Source organism: Gasterosteus aculeatus, chromosome X (genome assembly GCF_964276395.1).
Source record: "Gasterosteus aculeatus chromosome X, fGasAcu3.hap1.1, whole genome shotgun sequence".
Lineage (NCBI taxonomy): Eukaryota > Metazoa > Chordata > Actinopteri > Perciformes > Gasterosteidae > Gasterosteus > Gasterosteus aculeatus.
The window spans coordinates 14,351,921-14,369,628 of NC_135698.1; the positions used below are offsets into that span (position 1 = coordinate 14,351,921).

Consider the following 17,708-nt stretch of genomic DNA (forward strand, 5'->3'; position numbering starts at 1 on the left):
TTACAGCACCGGAATCACTCCTTTCTAATTACGCCAACAAGAGGAGAGTGCTTGAGTTGCCGACACAGGTAGCAGAGAAAGAACAACTAGTAATTGTATTACTAAATAATAATGTGCACATAAACACAAATATGATATTAAGGAAAAATGTACCTCGGGGGTATATCTCGGAAAGGAGAATCATACGCAGTGATTAAAGCAATCTCCAAGCAGGGAACTGTCTGAGTCCCACCGGGGGAACAGTATAATAACACGACGGCAAAAGCACATCTCACACAAACACACACAGGGATATATTGTGGAGATTTGTATGTGTATATCAACAAATACACCCAGGAAGCAGCCATACACAAGCCAGACATCTGCACAATGCTCAAAGTGGTTGGATGTGTTCCTCTGAAGGCAGCTGTCTGAAGCAAAAAAAATCCTGTGGATCTGCCCAAACACACTCCTGACGGACTGCCTCGAGGCTGCAAGTGAAGCAGAATAAAGGCAAAGAAAGGACGAGACACACCAGTGCATCTGTGCGTTCGCCAGAGGAAGCTATTAACCATTCTCACCTCCGCTAAGTGCAGAGACGCATTCAGTAGATTGTGTAGTGGTGTGGACTTTCATGTCTGAGCGAGTAGAATAAAAAGTGGGGCACAACCCTGTTCTTTACCCAATCATTGAAGCTTGAGTTAGTTCTTTATATTTTGTATGCAAGAAAAGCATCGATCCCGTCACCAAGCTTCTATACGAACGAGGGTTAACTAATGCGCACCCTTCTATTACACATCTAAAAGCAACATGTTTGTGTTTCATATTTCATGCATGAAGCTTCCTGAATGCATTTCTTTCATTGTTGTCTTTGTGTTGTGCTTCTGACATGTGTGTTTTTAGTGTCTAACAATCCAACATAATCTTGTCTCAATTCATGTTTGATATAACGTAATGATCGCTCAGTTACCTGCTTCCTTTAAGATCCTGTGTTTCATTTGTGTTTCATGTTTTTAGGACAACTTTGTAACATCTGTCCAGTGACCAACAGCTTCACAGTGATATGAAACAGAAAAACAGCTTGTTTGTGTATTTAAGAAGATGTTTGAACAGGAATATTACAAATACGTTTCTAAGACGTCGCTGATTACTTTCTATGGTTTGGATAGTTTGAGTTTGAATTGTTTACATAATGTGTGTGTGTGTGTGTGTGTGGGGGACTATGTGTGTTTGTCCTCCCTGTTCCTCCTCCCCTCCAAGGCCTCCCCTTCTCTTTAGGCGGCAATTTACAGCCGCCCAGAAAATGAGTTCTTCTGGGTGCCAACGTCACTGCACTCTATCACAGTCCTGCAAGGGATCTGTTACACTTCCACCGTATTGCCCATAAAACTGCTCATAGGTTCTGTATTGATGCAGTGGGGGACCGGCTGCAGCCCTGTGAAGGACACGGGATGTCCACGACTTTAATTTAAACTCTCGTGGGCAAGCCTGTGTAAAATAGTCCGTCCATCAGGCCGGGAATGCTACGGGCAAGGACAAGACATTGCATTATTTACATTTCATATGGTCCTGACAGATGTCTTTTTAAATTGATATGTTAACGCCTTTTCAAGTGATTGTAATATTTGATGCTAAACTGCACTTGCTAAGTGAGCCAAATAAAACACTATGAAGAACAGGAAATAAAACAGTTTCCTAAACAGTTTTCTGATTACGTCTCAACCTCAAGAGGAATAATACTAAATTATAAGGCAGCTTTGGTCACGAGGGCCCCTCCAGTTAAATTCTTCCCGGTTTTGGGCCACTGAACCTTACTGGTGGAGATGGGAGCTGTGAACAAGAACAGGGTGCCCCTTGCGTGCCTTTTCACCCCTTCTTGCGCGCGTCGCCCAATTCTTCTAGACTAGCGTCAAAAGTAACGCCAGGCTGTGATTGGTCCGCTAACTACATCCTTTCCGGAGTCTCACAATCCCGGTTTCATAGCGCAATACCGCCATTAGTAAAACAAAGATTTTTTATGAGAGAATTAATCTATTGAAGAGCTTTTGTTGGAAGGGACACGGAGGTGTAGTTGTTAGCACTGTCACCTCGTAGTCTGACTATTCCGGTTCGACTCCACCCAATGGCGACACTGTGTTGGGTGGAGTCGCCTGATCCTGCATGTGGTTCACTCAAGTAATTGTAAGAAAGGATGCATAAAAGTCATCAAATTCTTACTATAGTCATATGAGGGGACACAATGTTGAGAAAACGTAAATTTGAAAAAAAATCTGACTCTTTTCTAAAATGGAGTCATAAGAAATTCCTAACTTGACAGATGCGTCAAGCATTAATCAGGCGTGCCATGTGCACAAACTGACTACTGCTGTATTTTCTGACCAACCAGTGTCAACCCAAAGGTTTGTTGGTGGCCTTGAATTCCAGATTAAACAGTTTGTAACATTTTTGCTATTTATGTAATAAAACATTCATATCCATGGTTCCATTCATGTATAATCTCCTAAAACTAAGAATGATTTGGTTTTTGTTCCCCCCACCATAAGATCCCATGGTTTCTTGAATTGGGCGGGGTGTATTCAGTTGAACGCCATCTGCAGCTTGTGACTAAATACAACTAACTCCTGCACACTGCTCCTTTAAGGCGGTAGCAGAAGGCATTTCTTCTCAATATTGCATACGTGCAATGCCACAGAAGAAGAGCATCATGAATCTGTTTGTGTCCTTGTTACACCCATCCTCGGGGAATGGGTGGATCTGTTTAATCACTCACACATTTTCCAATGGGAAGACAGGCAAAGCTCATTGATGGAGAGGTTACGGATATTAAACACACACACATACACACCTACCACTACACAGGCCGTGTCAACCGAGGTACAGTACTATCACACAAACACACACCCACGCACACACTATCTCTGGCCCTAGTTTAACCTCCTTCCAGTTGTTATGCATACCTTCTCTGAGACAACGGCCTCTTCACATCGTGTATGTGGCTCTGACAGAGAAAACAACGCCCAAGATGTCAGCTGATAAACCACCCCCAGGCTTACTGGGTCAATACAACACACAACATAATGGATATTTATATGAAAGTTAACGACTTTCATGCATGAGTCATACCAAGGTAGCTGTTAAGGTCCGAGCCCACACTTCAACTACTCTTATTCCCCCTTAGCCATTCTCTGAAACACGTATACACTCACACACAACTTACAGAAAGTTGACACAGCCGGTGCCGGGTGGGGGGGCGATCCAGACGAAGCTGAAGCTGCTGGACGGCTGGTGACTGACATGGGAAGCGACCACACTGCAAACAAACTGGGTTCCACCAAACTGGCGCTCTGGCATCACACCTGGAGGACAAAAGAATTCAAAGATGTATTAAGAGATGCAAAGAATGTTTCCTGGGAAACATTAGAGATGTTTTTGCCATCCAAAAATTCAATTAGTCCTAAACATTTATGATTATATCCATTTGACATTATTTTAGGAACAACATCACCTTCATTCAGAAAGAAATCCACATGTAAAGGCCACCAATTAATAATAATAATAATATTTAATTCATTGTTTCTTCTTTTTGATTGCCGATTCTCAACAGATTTTAAAACATAATCATAATCAATACAGTCACCGTTTCTGCTTTGCTTGTTCTTTTGACCCTCTCGTTCTTTTCTTCCTCCCTGTGATCTGACACCATACAGCGCTGCTCTTACTAATGACCGTCTGTGTGCGGCTATGATTGCGGCGACGGAATGACATCATGTCACATAATCTTTTCTTCATATCACAGAGGGCGAGGGCAGGACGCCGCTTGAGTCTTCCATCGCCGCACAGAAATGAAGAACAGCTAAATAATTCACTACACAAGTGTGCATCTCCCGGACAGCAATCTGAGCATTTCTAATGACTTTTAAAACACAAAGTCAACATAATGTTGTCCAGTGCTCATAGAGGAAACACACACACAGCCAGTTTAAAAATGTGTGTGACGTCCCTTCTATGCACGGAGTTGCAGCGAGTTGCAGCTCTGCGGCGGCCCACCTCGGCTCTATATGACCCGCAAACACAATACTCTCATCTCCTCAATCATCATCCAGCTCACTGAAAACCTAATGAGCAATGATTAATATCATCGGAGCTTTAATATCCACTTAATCAATATGCAAATCAATATGTGAATACTGTGTGTGTGTGTGGTATAAAAGTAATTATTTAAAGATAAATAATTCCGCCCATTTTCTGACAGTAATAAATTTGACCCCACAGATTGTCCCATTATTAAACACAATGTTGACAGCACTATAAATGTTTCTCTTTATCTCTGCCAGCTGTTTGTGTGTATCTCTGTGTGTGTGGCCGTTTGTACCATTTGCATGAAATCTATGTTGATGTTTGTATGTGTGCGCCACGGGGCGCAAAAAACAAGTTACCATCGCTGTCGAGACAAAATAATGAAAAAACAAGCTAGATTTTAAATGGAGCACCACGTATTTATCTGTTTACCCACCGGGCTTCCCACAGGTTTTCTTGTTCTCATCATAGTGACACACATAAAACTCTTTAACTAGAGTTCATCAAAGCTACAGGATTTAAAAGGGCTCACGTGACAAAAAAACATACGGCATCATTAAGGTGTGAGTGCGTGCCGCATGCGTCAGATTTACGAGGTGTCGAGTGAAGCAGCCCTTCGCGTCGCCGAGGAGCTGCTGGTGTGTAGCAACGGGCCGAGATGTAATCGCCCACTAATAGAACTGCTGTTCTCCAATCACCTCTCTGCCACAACTTCTCCTGTGTAATGACCAACATTTACTCTTCGGCAAACACATACACACTCACGCTGGGACACACGCATAAACATACATAACTGTCTGGGGCGATGTTGTTTTCCCGGGCAGAAATTGCTTCTGGGCTGTTCATAGACAGCCCTCAGTCCAGCATGCATCAATGTGCTATACTTCTTTCTCTTTCCATCTGACACAAAAAAGGCCATTTTATAGAACATTTCCGTCCTGTTATGAGCTTGCTGTTTACTGTCGCAAAACCAAGGATCTCAACACAACAGGTTTGGAATCGAATGTCCAGTTTTGTGGCAGATGAAGGGAAGGAGCAGCACTGTGAATACTTCTTACCCCATTGCCATGGTGCAATTTGAGAATGCCTACAGATGTGCACTATACAAGCTTAGCTCTTGGCACAATGGAAAAGTTGTGAAGACAAAAAAATGTGGTGGACGGTTAAACTCCTTTAAAAGGAATTTGGCGATGACATCATCAAGTTAAAGAGAACGGACACCAACAACAACCGAAGTGGAGGGTTTTTTCATTTATAGTGATGAAATACTCATACTGAATACAACTGTAATTCACAGTGAAAAGGAAAATTAACTAATGCTGGATGAAGTGAGACCAAACACACAGTCCAATGTTGGGAACAAAGGAAATTAGCGTAACACTGTGGGAAAATATTGAAAAAAGCAGCAGACACGGTGAGAGGAATAGAAGGGGGAACTGAGGATATGGCTAAAGAGAAGCAGAAAGCAGTCAGGCTAGGGTGAAGATGAAAAGGCAGACTGATGCACTCCAGGACACAGCAGCGCTGGGAATCGACACCGCTCACAGAGTTTCTATTCCCCCTTGAAAAATACACTCAGGCGTAAAAATGCAAATAACGAAACGATTCCTTTTCATGTCCGGGTGTGGAGAGAGGAGGAAAGAGAGAGAGGGAGAGAGAGAGAAAAAATATATTACTATTATTCAACAAGATCCAAATCCCAAATCCAGTGGGGCAACAAGATGGAGTGAACCTGGGAAGAAAAAGAGACAAGTCTCGGTACGTTCCTGGTTCTGTACAGGGAGATGAGCGAAGAAATAAAAGACATTTTGTCATTGTGAAAAAGAATATATATGACAAACCCGACTGGTTTCCTTACACACTGTTTCTTCCTTGATCTTTTATTGTTTGCGACCTCTGAATTATGTTTTAAACTCAGCTAAACACACAATAATTAGGCCGATTGATATGAAGAAGAGTTTATTTTAATGGGCACACTTCATGCCTCACCAGCTGTGATGGTTCGTTCTCCACGTTGGGAGTCGCAAGCAAACAATCAGCCGCATACCGAACTCACCTAATGAGCCGACAAAAAGGGAAGTTCTAGCTACAGTACAAACTCAGCCATGCTGCACGTTGCAGAAGTATCAGCAGAGGCCACTTCTGATTCAATAAGCTGCTGCGGGGAGGGGGGCTTTTGGGATCGTTGCAACCACACGTCCACGGTCAAATGCACGTCAGGATTTAATGGGTAACGTGTTGGTTGTGGGGCTGTCGTCCAACATTAATCTCTGCTGGTAATGGTAGTGAATGTGTTAAGCGCCTCGTAAAAAGGGAAGTGGGAAGTTGTTGCCTCTTATGCATTCATATTCATTCCACACATGTCTCCAGTAACATAGACCTCCACATTTTTACCCCTTCGTCTGGTTTTTCTTCATCGAAATCTGTAAACACTTCAACTCACATCTGTCCATGCACTCTTTAACATCTCTTCATTTGGACACAGCATTTTGTATCCATCTTTATATCTCACTTTGCAAAGCTAATGAGCTTTTCAACAGCCGAGCTCCGAACAAGTCAAATAGATGGAGTGAGAATTCTCCCCAATGGAGCAGATGGGCAATCGGTGGCTCAGCCTGTCAGTGATTTCACACTGTAGGACCAGCAGGAGCCGGTCTAACTGGCACTAGAGCTGATGGTTAGGTTTGGTGGCAGAGTTGCGACGATTCGAGAGGCACCATTCAAATTGATGTACACATTAGCGAGGATCATTCAGAGTTTATACACACCGTTTGACATCTGGTCAGTACCAAACAGCCACTGGATTTGGCAGTCGTTCCCCAATTGTCCTTCAGAAAAGTCTGGCTTGGAGAGCAACAGAACAACGGGTGCGGTTGTGTGTCTATGATTCGAGTGCATTCTATTAAATGATTTTGATGCATTCAAGATAAACGTCCTGCGAGAGATGTGATTGACAGGCAGCACCGGATCGAAAAGGCATCAATCCAAAAGGTTGAAGGGGATCTGGATGCCTTTTTTTTTTGTCCCACAAAACATTTTCTAGTAAAGTGATCCAATTGTAATAATGAATTTATGTTCAATAATTAAAAATTACATTGATATAAATAAATAAATATATGCTCTTTGTATTCTCTTTGATTGACCATAGAAATGTGTGTCTCATTTAAAGAGCGCAGATTAATGTTGTGATCTTCGTCCTCCAAGCCTGTTGTGTGTGTGTGTGTGTGTAGTTACTATGTGCACACTCAGACTGATAATAGCCTCATAAGCATTGAACATTCTCCATCTCAGACTTAGAAATCCAACATATACCTCCCAAGATTATTTCGAGAGGAGGCACATTTAGGGCTCATATTTCATTTGGTAATTCTAAAAACCTGTCATAAACCTATCGGAGCATTAACATGTGTTATTAAAAGCCGGTGAATGTATGGGAATCTGTCAAAAGCCAGAATAATGCTTCTGTCAACATGTTTCATGAAAGGGCTGCACAATGGCGACATAAATGATACATCACAACAGAACTGACAGCCCGAGCAGGGACCCCATACGCTTTGTGCCGCTGAACGAGCCCATGCTATGAGTGTGTGCGTTTGTGTACGCCTGTTGTGTTGCATTCCCTTCTCAACACCATCCTCAGCTGGGCCAGTGCAGGGTCTCACGGGGCATGACAACCCCACTCTGATCTGCTATTGGCTCAAATGAGCATCCATCTCAGCACCTGCCAATCACGCTGCCATGGAGACGGGTTGGCAAAGTTAGGGGAATGGCAGGGGTCTGGCACCGCGTTGCCAGGAGGAAGCTGTGTGTTAATATGGGTGGTGAAAGATGCCCGTGGCCAGGGGGAAATGGGGTATGAGACTCTGTGGGAAAATGTTGGGGGGGTCATATGAATGAAGGGGAGTTTAACTGGCAGTAACGGACACCTGGAGGTCTACTGAGCCGTATGTGTGTGCAGGTGAGCATATGAGGGACTGTGCATATGCATATGTTTACATTATTATGTCTTTCCATGTGTGCACATTAGCTTCAAGCGAACGCTCTGTGAAAGAACCCATTTGTGTGGTGATACATCATTTGTATACTTGCCCTGGCTCTCACTACTAGACCCATTTTTGCTCATATGCATACATTCTCAGAACAACTGCTCTTTCATTTAGGCATCCATTGTATCACACAGCATCTATCACCCATTTTCTTTAGACTTCTGAAGGCAAGGCCACACACACACACACACACACACACACACACACACACACACACACACACACACACACACACACAAAGCCAAGGCTTATTGTAAGAGCTGCCACGGTGGCTATATTCAGCTGAAAGAGAAACAGCACTGTACACAACAATATATGGTCATTCGTGAAAAATGATTTAACAGAAACAGAATTGTTGCTTTTTCTTCTGTTGTCCTTTGCATTATCTAATCTAGTCAAAACAACCAGTAACTAAATAACTAAAATAGTAAAAGTATAAAGAAGATAAACATTTAGTTTGGTTTAATTGCTGAAGACTGTGTGGTGCTTCCTCTCACAGAGCTACATGCGTAAATGATAAATGGAATACAGGAGCACTACTGGAGCATAATATACCCCTCTTGAACTAATGTGTCATAATTGAAATCATTGTTGTTCTAACAAGTGTTATGTGTTATGGAGCTGCACAACTATGTAATACATCTCAAAAGCAAACTTGCATACTGGCAAACACGGACACGGTATAACCAAATGCATGTACACCAGCATGAGCATGTATACAACACATTGGGACAGTTAAAGGAAAATTCAAGTTGATTGCAAATTGTGCACTTGCTGTCATTATCTTAGCCTTCATTCAAGTAATTGGTAAGAATACTGATGCATCACACACGTCGAGTTTTTTTTGTGTTTAGTGTTGCTACATTCTCAAAAAATTGATTTGTTGAACACAATATTATGATTATTGATGATAATAGTATATGCTAGTAGTGCTGGCTGAGAACGCAAAAATGAGACCACAAGTTGTGTAAAAGGTAAATTTTAATTCATGTTTTTGATGGGGTCCTGCGGAGAAGCGGGTCATTAAAAAAAGTTCCAGGCTTTGGTCCCATGTCTGTACGTGTTGTGTAAACCATCCGGGTGAAATGTTGCTGAAAGGCCGAACTTGAGCGAGCTGTGGCGGTGTGAGGACTGTGGAGCAGCACCAGCCAGCTCCGTGCCCCTGGATATGCTTACCACACTTGGTGGCAAAGTCACCAAACTCCCCCCCCACCTCCGGTCCTCCAGCACCCGTCCATCCATACGTCCATCCGTCAGCGAAGCCCATGAGCGGGTGGCTTCTGTGCGTGTGCGTGTGTGTGTCATGGTAGCTTGGCAGGCACACACACCGCAGCTTTAACGGCAGGCGCCGGGGCTAATTTGATTTTTAATTCAACACGACTCCTCGGCTAATAGTTTGAGCTGGGGATTAATTAATCTGATTTGACTTGTGCTAATTTCTTGCACCCACGTCCCTGCTCCCCACCCGTCAATGCAGCAAACAAACAAACTGCTAAGGCCGGGGTCTCGCAGGCTCTGTCCTGACACACATGTTGAGTGTGAGAGATAGAGACCTGGGGCGACAGGTGAGGAGCCATTCGGAAAGCCAGGGGAGGCAAGGCACGGTGCATGTGTAGCAAGTGCATGTGTGTGTATATCGCATGTGTGCGTGTGCCGAGATGTGTTTATGGAGTTTTATGCAGCCGAGTCTGGTTTGACAGAGGAGTGCTGGGAGGCAGAGAACTAATCACAGCAACAGCCGGCCTCTCGTAATCAGGGCGAAACACGGAGAAGGTCACCAACTATTTTTGCTGCCAAAATATGGCTCAGATCGGATCTGTATGAGTTGTTCACAGATAACTTGTAAGTAATTTAAAGAAAATTGGGCGAGGCAGTGGAGCATTCCTGTATTTCTCAGAGGCTTTTAGAGGGTGTAAGGACAGATCCAAGCAGGGCCCTACAGGGAGAAACCGGTGGAACCACTAGGCTTCCTCATCTCACAGAGCCAGAGAGAGCACTTCCACTTGTTCTCATTCTCTCTGCAAGCGAACTTTAAAAATGAATAGACCTCAGAGTGCAGCCTAGATGGTTTGCACTTTGTGGAGAAGGCTTTGTAAACGCACTTTCTCACAGTTTGCACACCAAAACCCACGGATGCCCACACACTTGCAAGGTGCACGTGGAGTTTTATATCACAACACAACATTTCAAAGTCAACTTGGCTCTTTGTTGAAAGGATGCGAAACCCACTAGTATTCACAGAAATGTGTCAAACCGAGGAGTCTTTTAGTCAAAGCTCCCTCTGTCTTTATTCTATCTTTATTTCTCTCTCCTCTCTCATTCTCTCTGGCACGTAACCAACCTCTCTGCATGGTAGAACATAACATTGCTCTGCTCAAGGGAGACCACACATGGGAGGAACAGCCTACGCCTGCTCCCCTCTCCTGCAGGATAAAAAAATAATAACAGGCCAACATCTCACCCAACACTTTGAAATCTCTGGCAGTCCAGCTCCCGCCTTCCACTATTTTGCACCCATGGTCAGGACCGTTTTTAACATACATTTGGAAGCAGCAAATACAGCAAAGAAAGGACAAAGCACTCAAATGCTAAGCGTGTGCATAAAACTACACGTGTGCTCCCACAAAGACACACGGCCACAGCTTCACTCGCCGACACAAAAACATACACATATGCATGAGCAAAGACGCACACTCACTGAACCTGGGGAAGCTGTGGGAGCTCAAAGAAGGGACTATGTTTTCCAGGAGAGCAAGCATGCACTTAGTTAACTAGTAATTCCCAAGCAGGTGCACTGTACCACCAAAGCTGAGGCGCACAACCTGCACAGTTGGGATGCATGGCAAACACAAATCCGCTGTGGGTTCACCTCGAATTAATAACGGATTGAGTTGTGTTTTGTTGAAACGTTTTGAAGTTGCGGTAGCTTTCTGCTTCCAAAGGGATTTCGTGCATGGACAGACGCACAACTTCTGAACATTGCCGTGGGGTCCGAGAGCACCCGAATGTTTAACCGCCTGTTAGCAGCTTGGAGGAAGAGACAGGGACAGCCGTGTGCCAGAAAAGCAGCGAGATTTACGGCGAACCGGCCCAGATGATCTCGAGCCTGATCTGACACTGTGCCGCAGAGAACACAAATCACCTCCATAGCCCCGCCCCAGACAACTCATTTCATCTCCTGCCCTGATGAATTCATCATCAGGAGGGATCCGCCTTTGGGTGCCTCGGCTCCGAGCAGAGATGGAGTACTGGCTCAGATAAGTCATCATAATCATACTTATGAGCATCATCGTCGGCAGCGCCACCCTTCCTCTGTTATGCCCACAGATAAGAAAGCAACAGTTTGGGACGCTGCAACGCCCTTGACAGAGTTGCAACAGGGGAACTTGGGGAGCGTCCGCTGTTATTGCAAGGTCGGATGTCAGAACAAATATTTCACAGTAGTGCATCTCACGCGGGAGAATCTGCATGATTCAATGGAATTTGAATGTGTTATGGTAAGAGCGGAAAAATCAGTGAGTGTGAGAGTTTGTATAGTAGGGAAGTGTATATGTGCATGTGTGTGTGTGTGTGTGAGCGTGCATGAAGGAGTCTAAGCGGCGCAGTCAGGGACCTGTCAGCAACGTGCCAGGGAGCAGGTTGATCACAGGGCTTCAGTGCGTTTGAAGTCTCCTAGGGACTGACAGCTTCTCTCCCCACGGGAACCCCTTCCCTCCTCGTCGCCTCGCCCTTTCACTATATCATTCCTCTTTATCCTCCATCTCTCCCTACACGCTATCTCCATCTCAGTTTTTCTCCGCACGCCATCGATGGAAGAACACTGGTGCACCCCCCTGGGACTGCTATTGCTTGCAAAACACGGCTTTGTTCAGCGGGAATCCCACCTGCGAGTGTGTCTCTGTAAATACCGACATGATGAGCTGCCGTCTCTCGTCGTCTGACATTCTGACTGACATCCAACCTGGCTTAGTAGCAGCAGGGCGCAGACAGCCGACATGCAGCCTCGAGATGGATGAGTGTGTATCAGGATTTGAATGCATAACGGGGCATGATGACAAGGAAAGACCATTAATGAATGTGTATTGTATTTCCCTATGTTTTTGTTTTTGCATGAGTCTTATTAAAATGTGTGGTATGATTACCCTTTTGGCTCCACAGGTCAAGGTGCAGCAGGATCTCATCTCTACTCTGCCGTGTGTTAGCATGAGCCCATCCGTCACGGGGGCCGAGTGTCGGCTGGATGTCCCTGTCACTAAACAGTCCGTTTTGTCTGACAGCCAGATCCATCATATTGAGACGGGGGCAAATCTATACAAATATGCAAATTAACGACAGAATAAACATCATCCGGCGAACGAGCCATCCATCAATGACCAGTTTCTCAGCAGCTCAGCATTGGCACGGCAACACCAATCAGTGACTCCGTCAGGGGGGGGGTTGATGGAATCTTCTCATCTTCTCGCCCTCGTTATATCATTCACATACTGCCTCCTTGTCATCGGTCCCTCTTTGCCATTTGTCGTTCATCAAATGTTCGCTTCTCACTCGCCACTCACACTCATTCCCTTAATCTCAGGCACTTTCTTAATCCCGTGTCTGCATTTTTGTCAATCCATTTCCCCGTCTTGTCTATTTCCAAAGCTCTCTCCTTCCTTCAAGTGCCTTTTCTAAAATATCTGGAGACATTACGGATGGATACGTGCACTGTTTTTGTGGATAATGATGTGATAGGAAACATTTTGCCATTAAGGGAGCATTATAAATACGACCACATGTGACAATTCTTTCCATACGAGCGCCCAGCCTGTGGAGTCCAAAACATGACGCCATTATTGCTGTGCGACATACAACAGCAAACTGTTCTTATTCAAAGCCCAACCCAATAAATCAAATTCATTTTGACAATTTGCAAAAGTCATTGTGTCCATCATAAAAAGTTTAAAATATGTGTGAGTTCCTTACAGAAAGGAAGGCGGCTGAAATGGAAAGAAATTGCTCCTAACGGGATAAAAGTCAAAGGAGAGAAAAACACATTTCAGAAGTTGGAATTCTTCAGCAGCCCTCAGTTCAGACTCATGTTCCTTTTTTGGCAACGAGTACATGCATCCCTTCGAGCATACACACACACACACACACACACACACACACACACACACACACACACACACACGTGGAGTCAAAACGTTTCTCTGTAAAAGTGACTGAAAATGTCTCTGGTGAGCAATTAGGTTGTCAAACGACGCTAGACGACATAATGAAATGAATCACCTTACACTACCTCGCCCATTAACTGTGTATTGTGACTGAATAAATCCCACAATGACATGTTGAGTCTCTCCTGCCTTTTAACGCAGAATAATTGTTGTGGCTGTGCCTTGAACAGACTGGTTTATTGGGCCTCTTAAGGTCATACTTATAAAAATAAAAACACTCAATTGTCACTCCTGTGTCCTGCTTCTCTCCGCTTCGCTTTGCACTAGCCAAAGCAAAGCCATTACACCATCGTAAAGGTTTGTGGTTAGCCGCCCAGCGGCTAGCGGGGCTTCCCCAGCCTTTAGGCGGTGGAGGTATGAGCTTTGGGGCACCGGAGCCGCGGCTCAGCCCAGAAGCTTAGGATATGGCATTCCTCAGACTGCAATGATTGCCACCCTAATCGCTCTGTTAGACTTTGGTTAACTCAACAATGAGTGGGTGTTCTGGCGACGCAGTAAAAAGTCTGTCACTGAAAGCTTCACATTTTTATTACCAATGTAGTGTAAAGTGCATGGTTATTCGGAGGGAGTGGAAGCCAATAAATTGCGAGTTTCACTGTTTCCACGCCCTGGTGTCGTTGTACATGTGAAGGTATCTGTGCGCGCGTGGGAAAGAGCAATACCAGAAAAACACAAAAGACAAAGAGAGAGGAGGAGCAGTGATACAGCATGTGCATTTGCATGCAGTGTGGTCATGCACTGGTTTTATGAGTGTCCCGTAAAAAGCAATAAAGGGTGAACCGGAAGGCCGTAGGGAATTCTCTCTTTGGAGGCCAGCCGGCAGTCGTCTTGTCTGCATACGCTCTGGCCACAACAACCACTAGATATCCTAACCTCTCTGTATCCTTAGAGCCATCCATGACTTCAGCTTTTTATTCTTCTCACTTTGAAACCATGTATGAATGTACGTCTTTGTCTTTCTCTACAGAGACATCTACTCAGCAGAAATTAAAGATCCCCAAACTAAAAAGACCCTTCTTGCTAAGCATTATCTTATCTCAATACTTAAAGACACCTTGATTTACCACTAATCTACTCCCTGCGTGTGAGATTCCGTTTTGGCGGTTCAGTCAGGTTTCATTTTTCCTGCACTGTCACATCTGCCATCCACATGTTACCCCAACAAGCCACATCTCTAGCAGCTGTGTACAGCTGGAGTGTGTCTTTGTGTGCTTTTGAGTTAAAGTGAGTTTTATAGAATTCCCTGTGTATTTCTGTCTATATCTCCCTGTCCATGTGTAGCTGTGTCCCCTACATGCACCGATGAAGGGGGATGAGAGTCACACTCTATGCAATGCCCTCTACACTAAACAAAACTCCCTTATGGAGGTACATGACCCTCCTGTCCTCACAGACCTTTTTACATTTGTCACAACACCAATGGCCATCAAGCGGTGTCTTGTTCCATTGCTGTTCCACTGCATTATCTTCAAAGCATTTTGCTTTCACTCTCTTACGCAAAGCACAGCCGGGTTTCCATGTGCTCACTAATGAAGTTCTTTTTGGTTCTCTCCCCCTGCGAGCAGCATCACGACGGACGATGGCCAAACCGGCATGCGAAGAGTATCTCAAGGAAATAGTATCATAGTTGTGCAGAGAAAGAAAGTAAAACTGTAATTGATGCAGCAGTTCCACAATGATTGCTAAGGAGAGTACTTTGGTGGCACTAATTAATCAGGCGATTTAAACACGCGGCAGCAGCTCACAGTTTTACAAGCTGCTGCCTATCAGTCAGTGCAGCTCTTCTCTTAGAACTTTTCAAATTAATGAGTCTAGCAAAGGTGATGCAATCCTTGCTTGGATGCCCCACAGTAAGCAGGGCTGCACAGAGAGAAGAGCTGCCCTGTCCGTGGTGTCAGTGACTGAGGAACAGTGGAGTTAGTCACGATAGGTGCGCCCGCGGGGCGACAGTTCTGGGCCAGTAGCCTTGTTCTCACAGCAGTTCTTCATGGCTGATCCACCGGCCCGAGAGAGCCCCCACCCCTGCACACAAAGGGCTCCTTCCACACACTCTTCATCACGCTAAAAAATCCTCATTCTACTGTTCTTGTAAAACAAATTGAAGGTATACAATCGGTTTTACTTTTGAGATAACTATGTATACTGATTATGTAAATAAAACACGCTATACGTTTAAACCTTTTTTTTAAAACCTTTTTCAACCTAACATATTTGGACTGTTTTCAAAAATATTTTTATTATATTTACCTATATTCTCTGACCTTTTTTCCATGTTTTCTTTACCTAACGTCACGCATGTTCTTCTCTCTTGTTGTGGATGTGCTTAGTTTCTTGCCTGCTGTTTTTCCTCCCGGTTCCTGTGTTTTTGGCTTTTGACTATTAAAGTCCTTTTTGTTTCCCGCAAGTCTGCGTTTGAGTCCTGCCTCCCACCCGCTCCCGTGACACTTATGTCACTTTTCTTTTTCCAAAACAATTTTCAACTTATTTTTTTTAATATAAGATATCTTGATTTTTTTTAAAAACTTTTTTCAAAAAAAAATTAGAAACTACAAATATCTTTTTTTTCAAAAACATTTTTTTGACGAAATCCTTTTTTTAGACTTTTTTTTTCATGACATTTTTTTGACACCTGATATTTTTTTCTACTTTTTTTTATTTTCCCTGAAAATGTTGACTTATTTTCCCATAAGAACTTTTGACATAACATATTTTTTCACTAAATATTTAATATTTTTACTTTCATTTCATAAAATATTTCTATAAAAACTATAATAATAATTAAACTATAATAATATCAATAGTGTCCGGTTCCTTAATTGTTTCCGAAATTGTTTGAATTTACTATTGTAATGATACAGTATATGTATTATCTAAATATAATGCAACAGGAACGCTGCACTTTTTCTGCAGCTCAACATCTGACCAGCTGGCCTAATGATCATTATTATTCTCTCCTTTCTTATAATTTGAAGTTTGGTTTTGTCTCTCAGAGGGCTCACATACTTCACTGACTTGTTCTTAAATGTACTTTTCTCATCTCATATTCAGTTTTCTGTTTTTCTTCCCTCAAACACAATGAAATCGCATCTGGCCAAAAACCATGTTCACATCATCCCCACTCCTCATCCATCACGGCCTGTCACAACCCAAGAGGGAAGTGGTCTTTTGCTCATTCTGGGAACCGATGTGGATTACTGAGCTGGGTTGTGCTCAGTGTGATACTCCATACCCGGCCCTATAGAAACCGTTTACATTACCCAAGAGCCTGTTCAAGTTTGTTTGTGCTGAAATGCAAAGTTGAGCATTTAATAAGGACTTTGTATTGGTGTAAAGAGTTTGTGCAGGAAAACCATCTGCTCTAAAAAACCTTCAGTGATATCTTATGAGGACTTACCAAAGCCAAAGGCCGCTGGAGCAGGAATGGGAGCTGACTGGAATGGCGTGGAGGTGTAGAGGCCAGTCACCAGCAGACCATCAAAGGATACACTGGTGGAGATGGTTACTGAAAAGACAGAAAAAAAGAAGGCATTCAACATTGGTATTAACAGTCAATCTGCAAGGTCACTGTTATTCCACATACAATTGGTTATGTCATAAAGCAGAGGTCTTTTCAGGTCAGACGTTTTTCAAGCCAAGGTCCCCCAAACTAATGGCGAGGTATAGCAGGGACCCCCTATTCTACGGAGTTTGGTCCGCCATCCTTTATTTTTGACGTGAGCATAAACGCAATCTGATTGGCTGGTGCCTGCGCTGTCGTATTTGCATGAAAGGAGCAGTGAGTGAACCGGTGCCCAGCTTGAGAGCTGCTGAGGGAAGCTCAATATGTGTGTTGCGGACTGACAGATAACGTCTTCTCCATCAATTTATCCATTCGCTACAATATGTTGGATTCATGTTAATCTATATTTAAAGACCATAAATAAAATTTTGATTCTGATTCTGATTCTGAGACATTTACATTTGTGGGGGAAAAAATTGTTTAAAAAAAATTGTCTTATCAACCAAAAATTTCGCGACCCCCCCTGCAGTACCTTCACGGACCCCCTGTTGAAGACCTCTGTCATAAAGCAATAGTTTCCAAAATGTAAAGAAATATAATGCATTATACTCATACATTTTAGTGACCATTTATTGCTAATTTAAAAGAGGACAGAGAGATCAAGAGTAATACTGCTGGTAAGGTGTGAGAGATCTACACAGATAATTAGTTGGTGTGACAAACACTTGTGTGAACAGGAAGTCTGGAAGTGAATACGCACTACAGCTCCCCAACATCCTGCTGCTAATGAGCAGAGCGCTCAGGTGTTAACAAATGGAAACGTAAAGGGACATTTACTGTACTGGCTGGCCAATGAGCCTGAAGGCCCTGCAGGAGCAGAGGAAAGCACACAAA

General features: G+C 43.7%; 1 protein-coding gene across 4 annotated transcripts in view; it reads right to left on the minus strand.

The window, feature by feature from the left end:
- Nucleotides 1-17,708, minus strand: part of reln (reelin) — a 78,822-nt gene that overhangs the window by 44,500 nt on the left and 16,614 nt on the right. For all 4 annotated transcript variants that reach the window (XM_040162763.2, XM_078082890.1, XM_078082889.1 and 1 more), the window contains exons 2-3: nucleotides 16,710-16,817; nucleotides 3,197-3,335 (exon numbers count right to left, since the gene is read on the minus strand). In XM_040162763.2, the coding sequence (XP_040018697.2) occupies nucleotides 3,197-3,335; nucleotides 16,710-16,817 (247 nt within the window). The remainder of the gene's footprint in view (nucleotides 1-3,196; nucleotides 3,336-16,709; nucleotides 16,818-17,708) is intronic.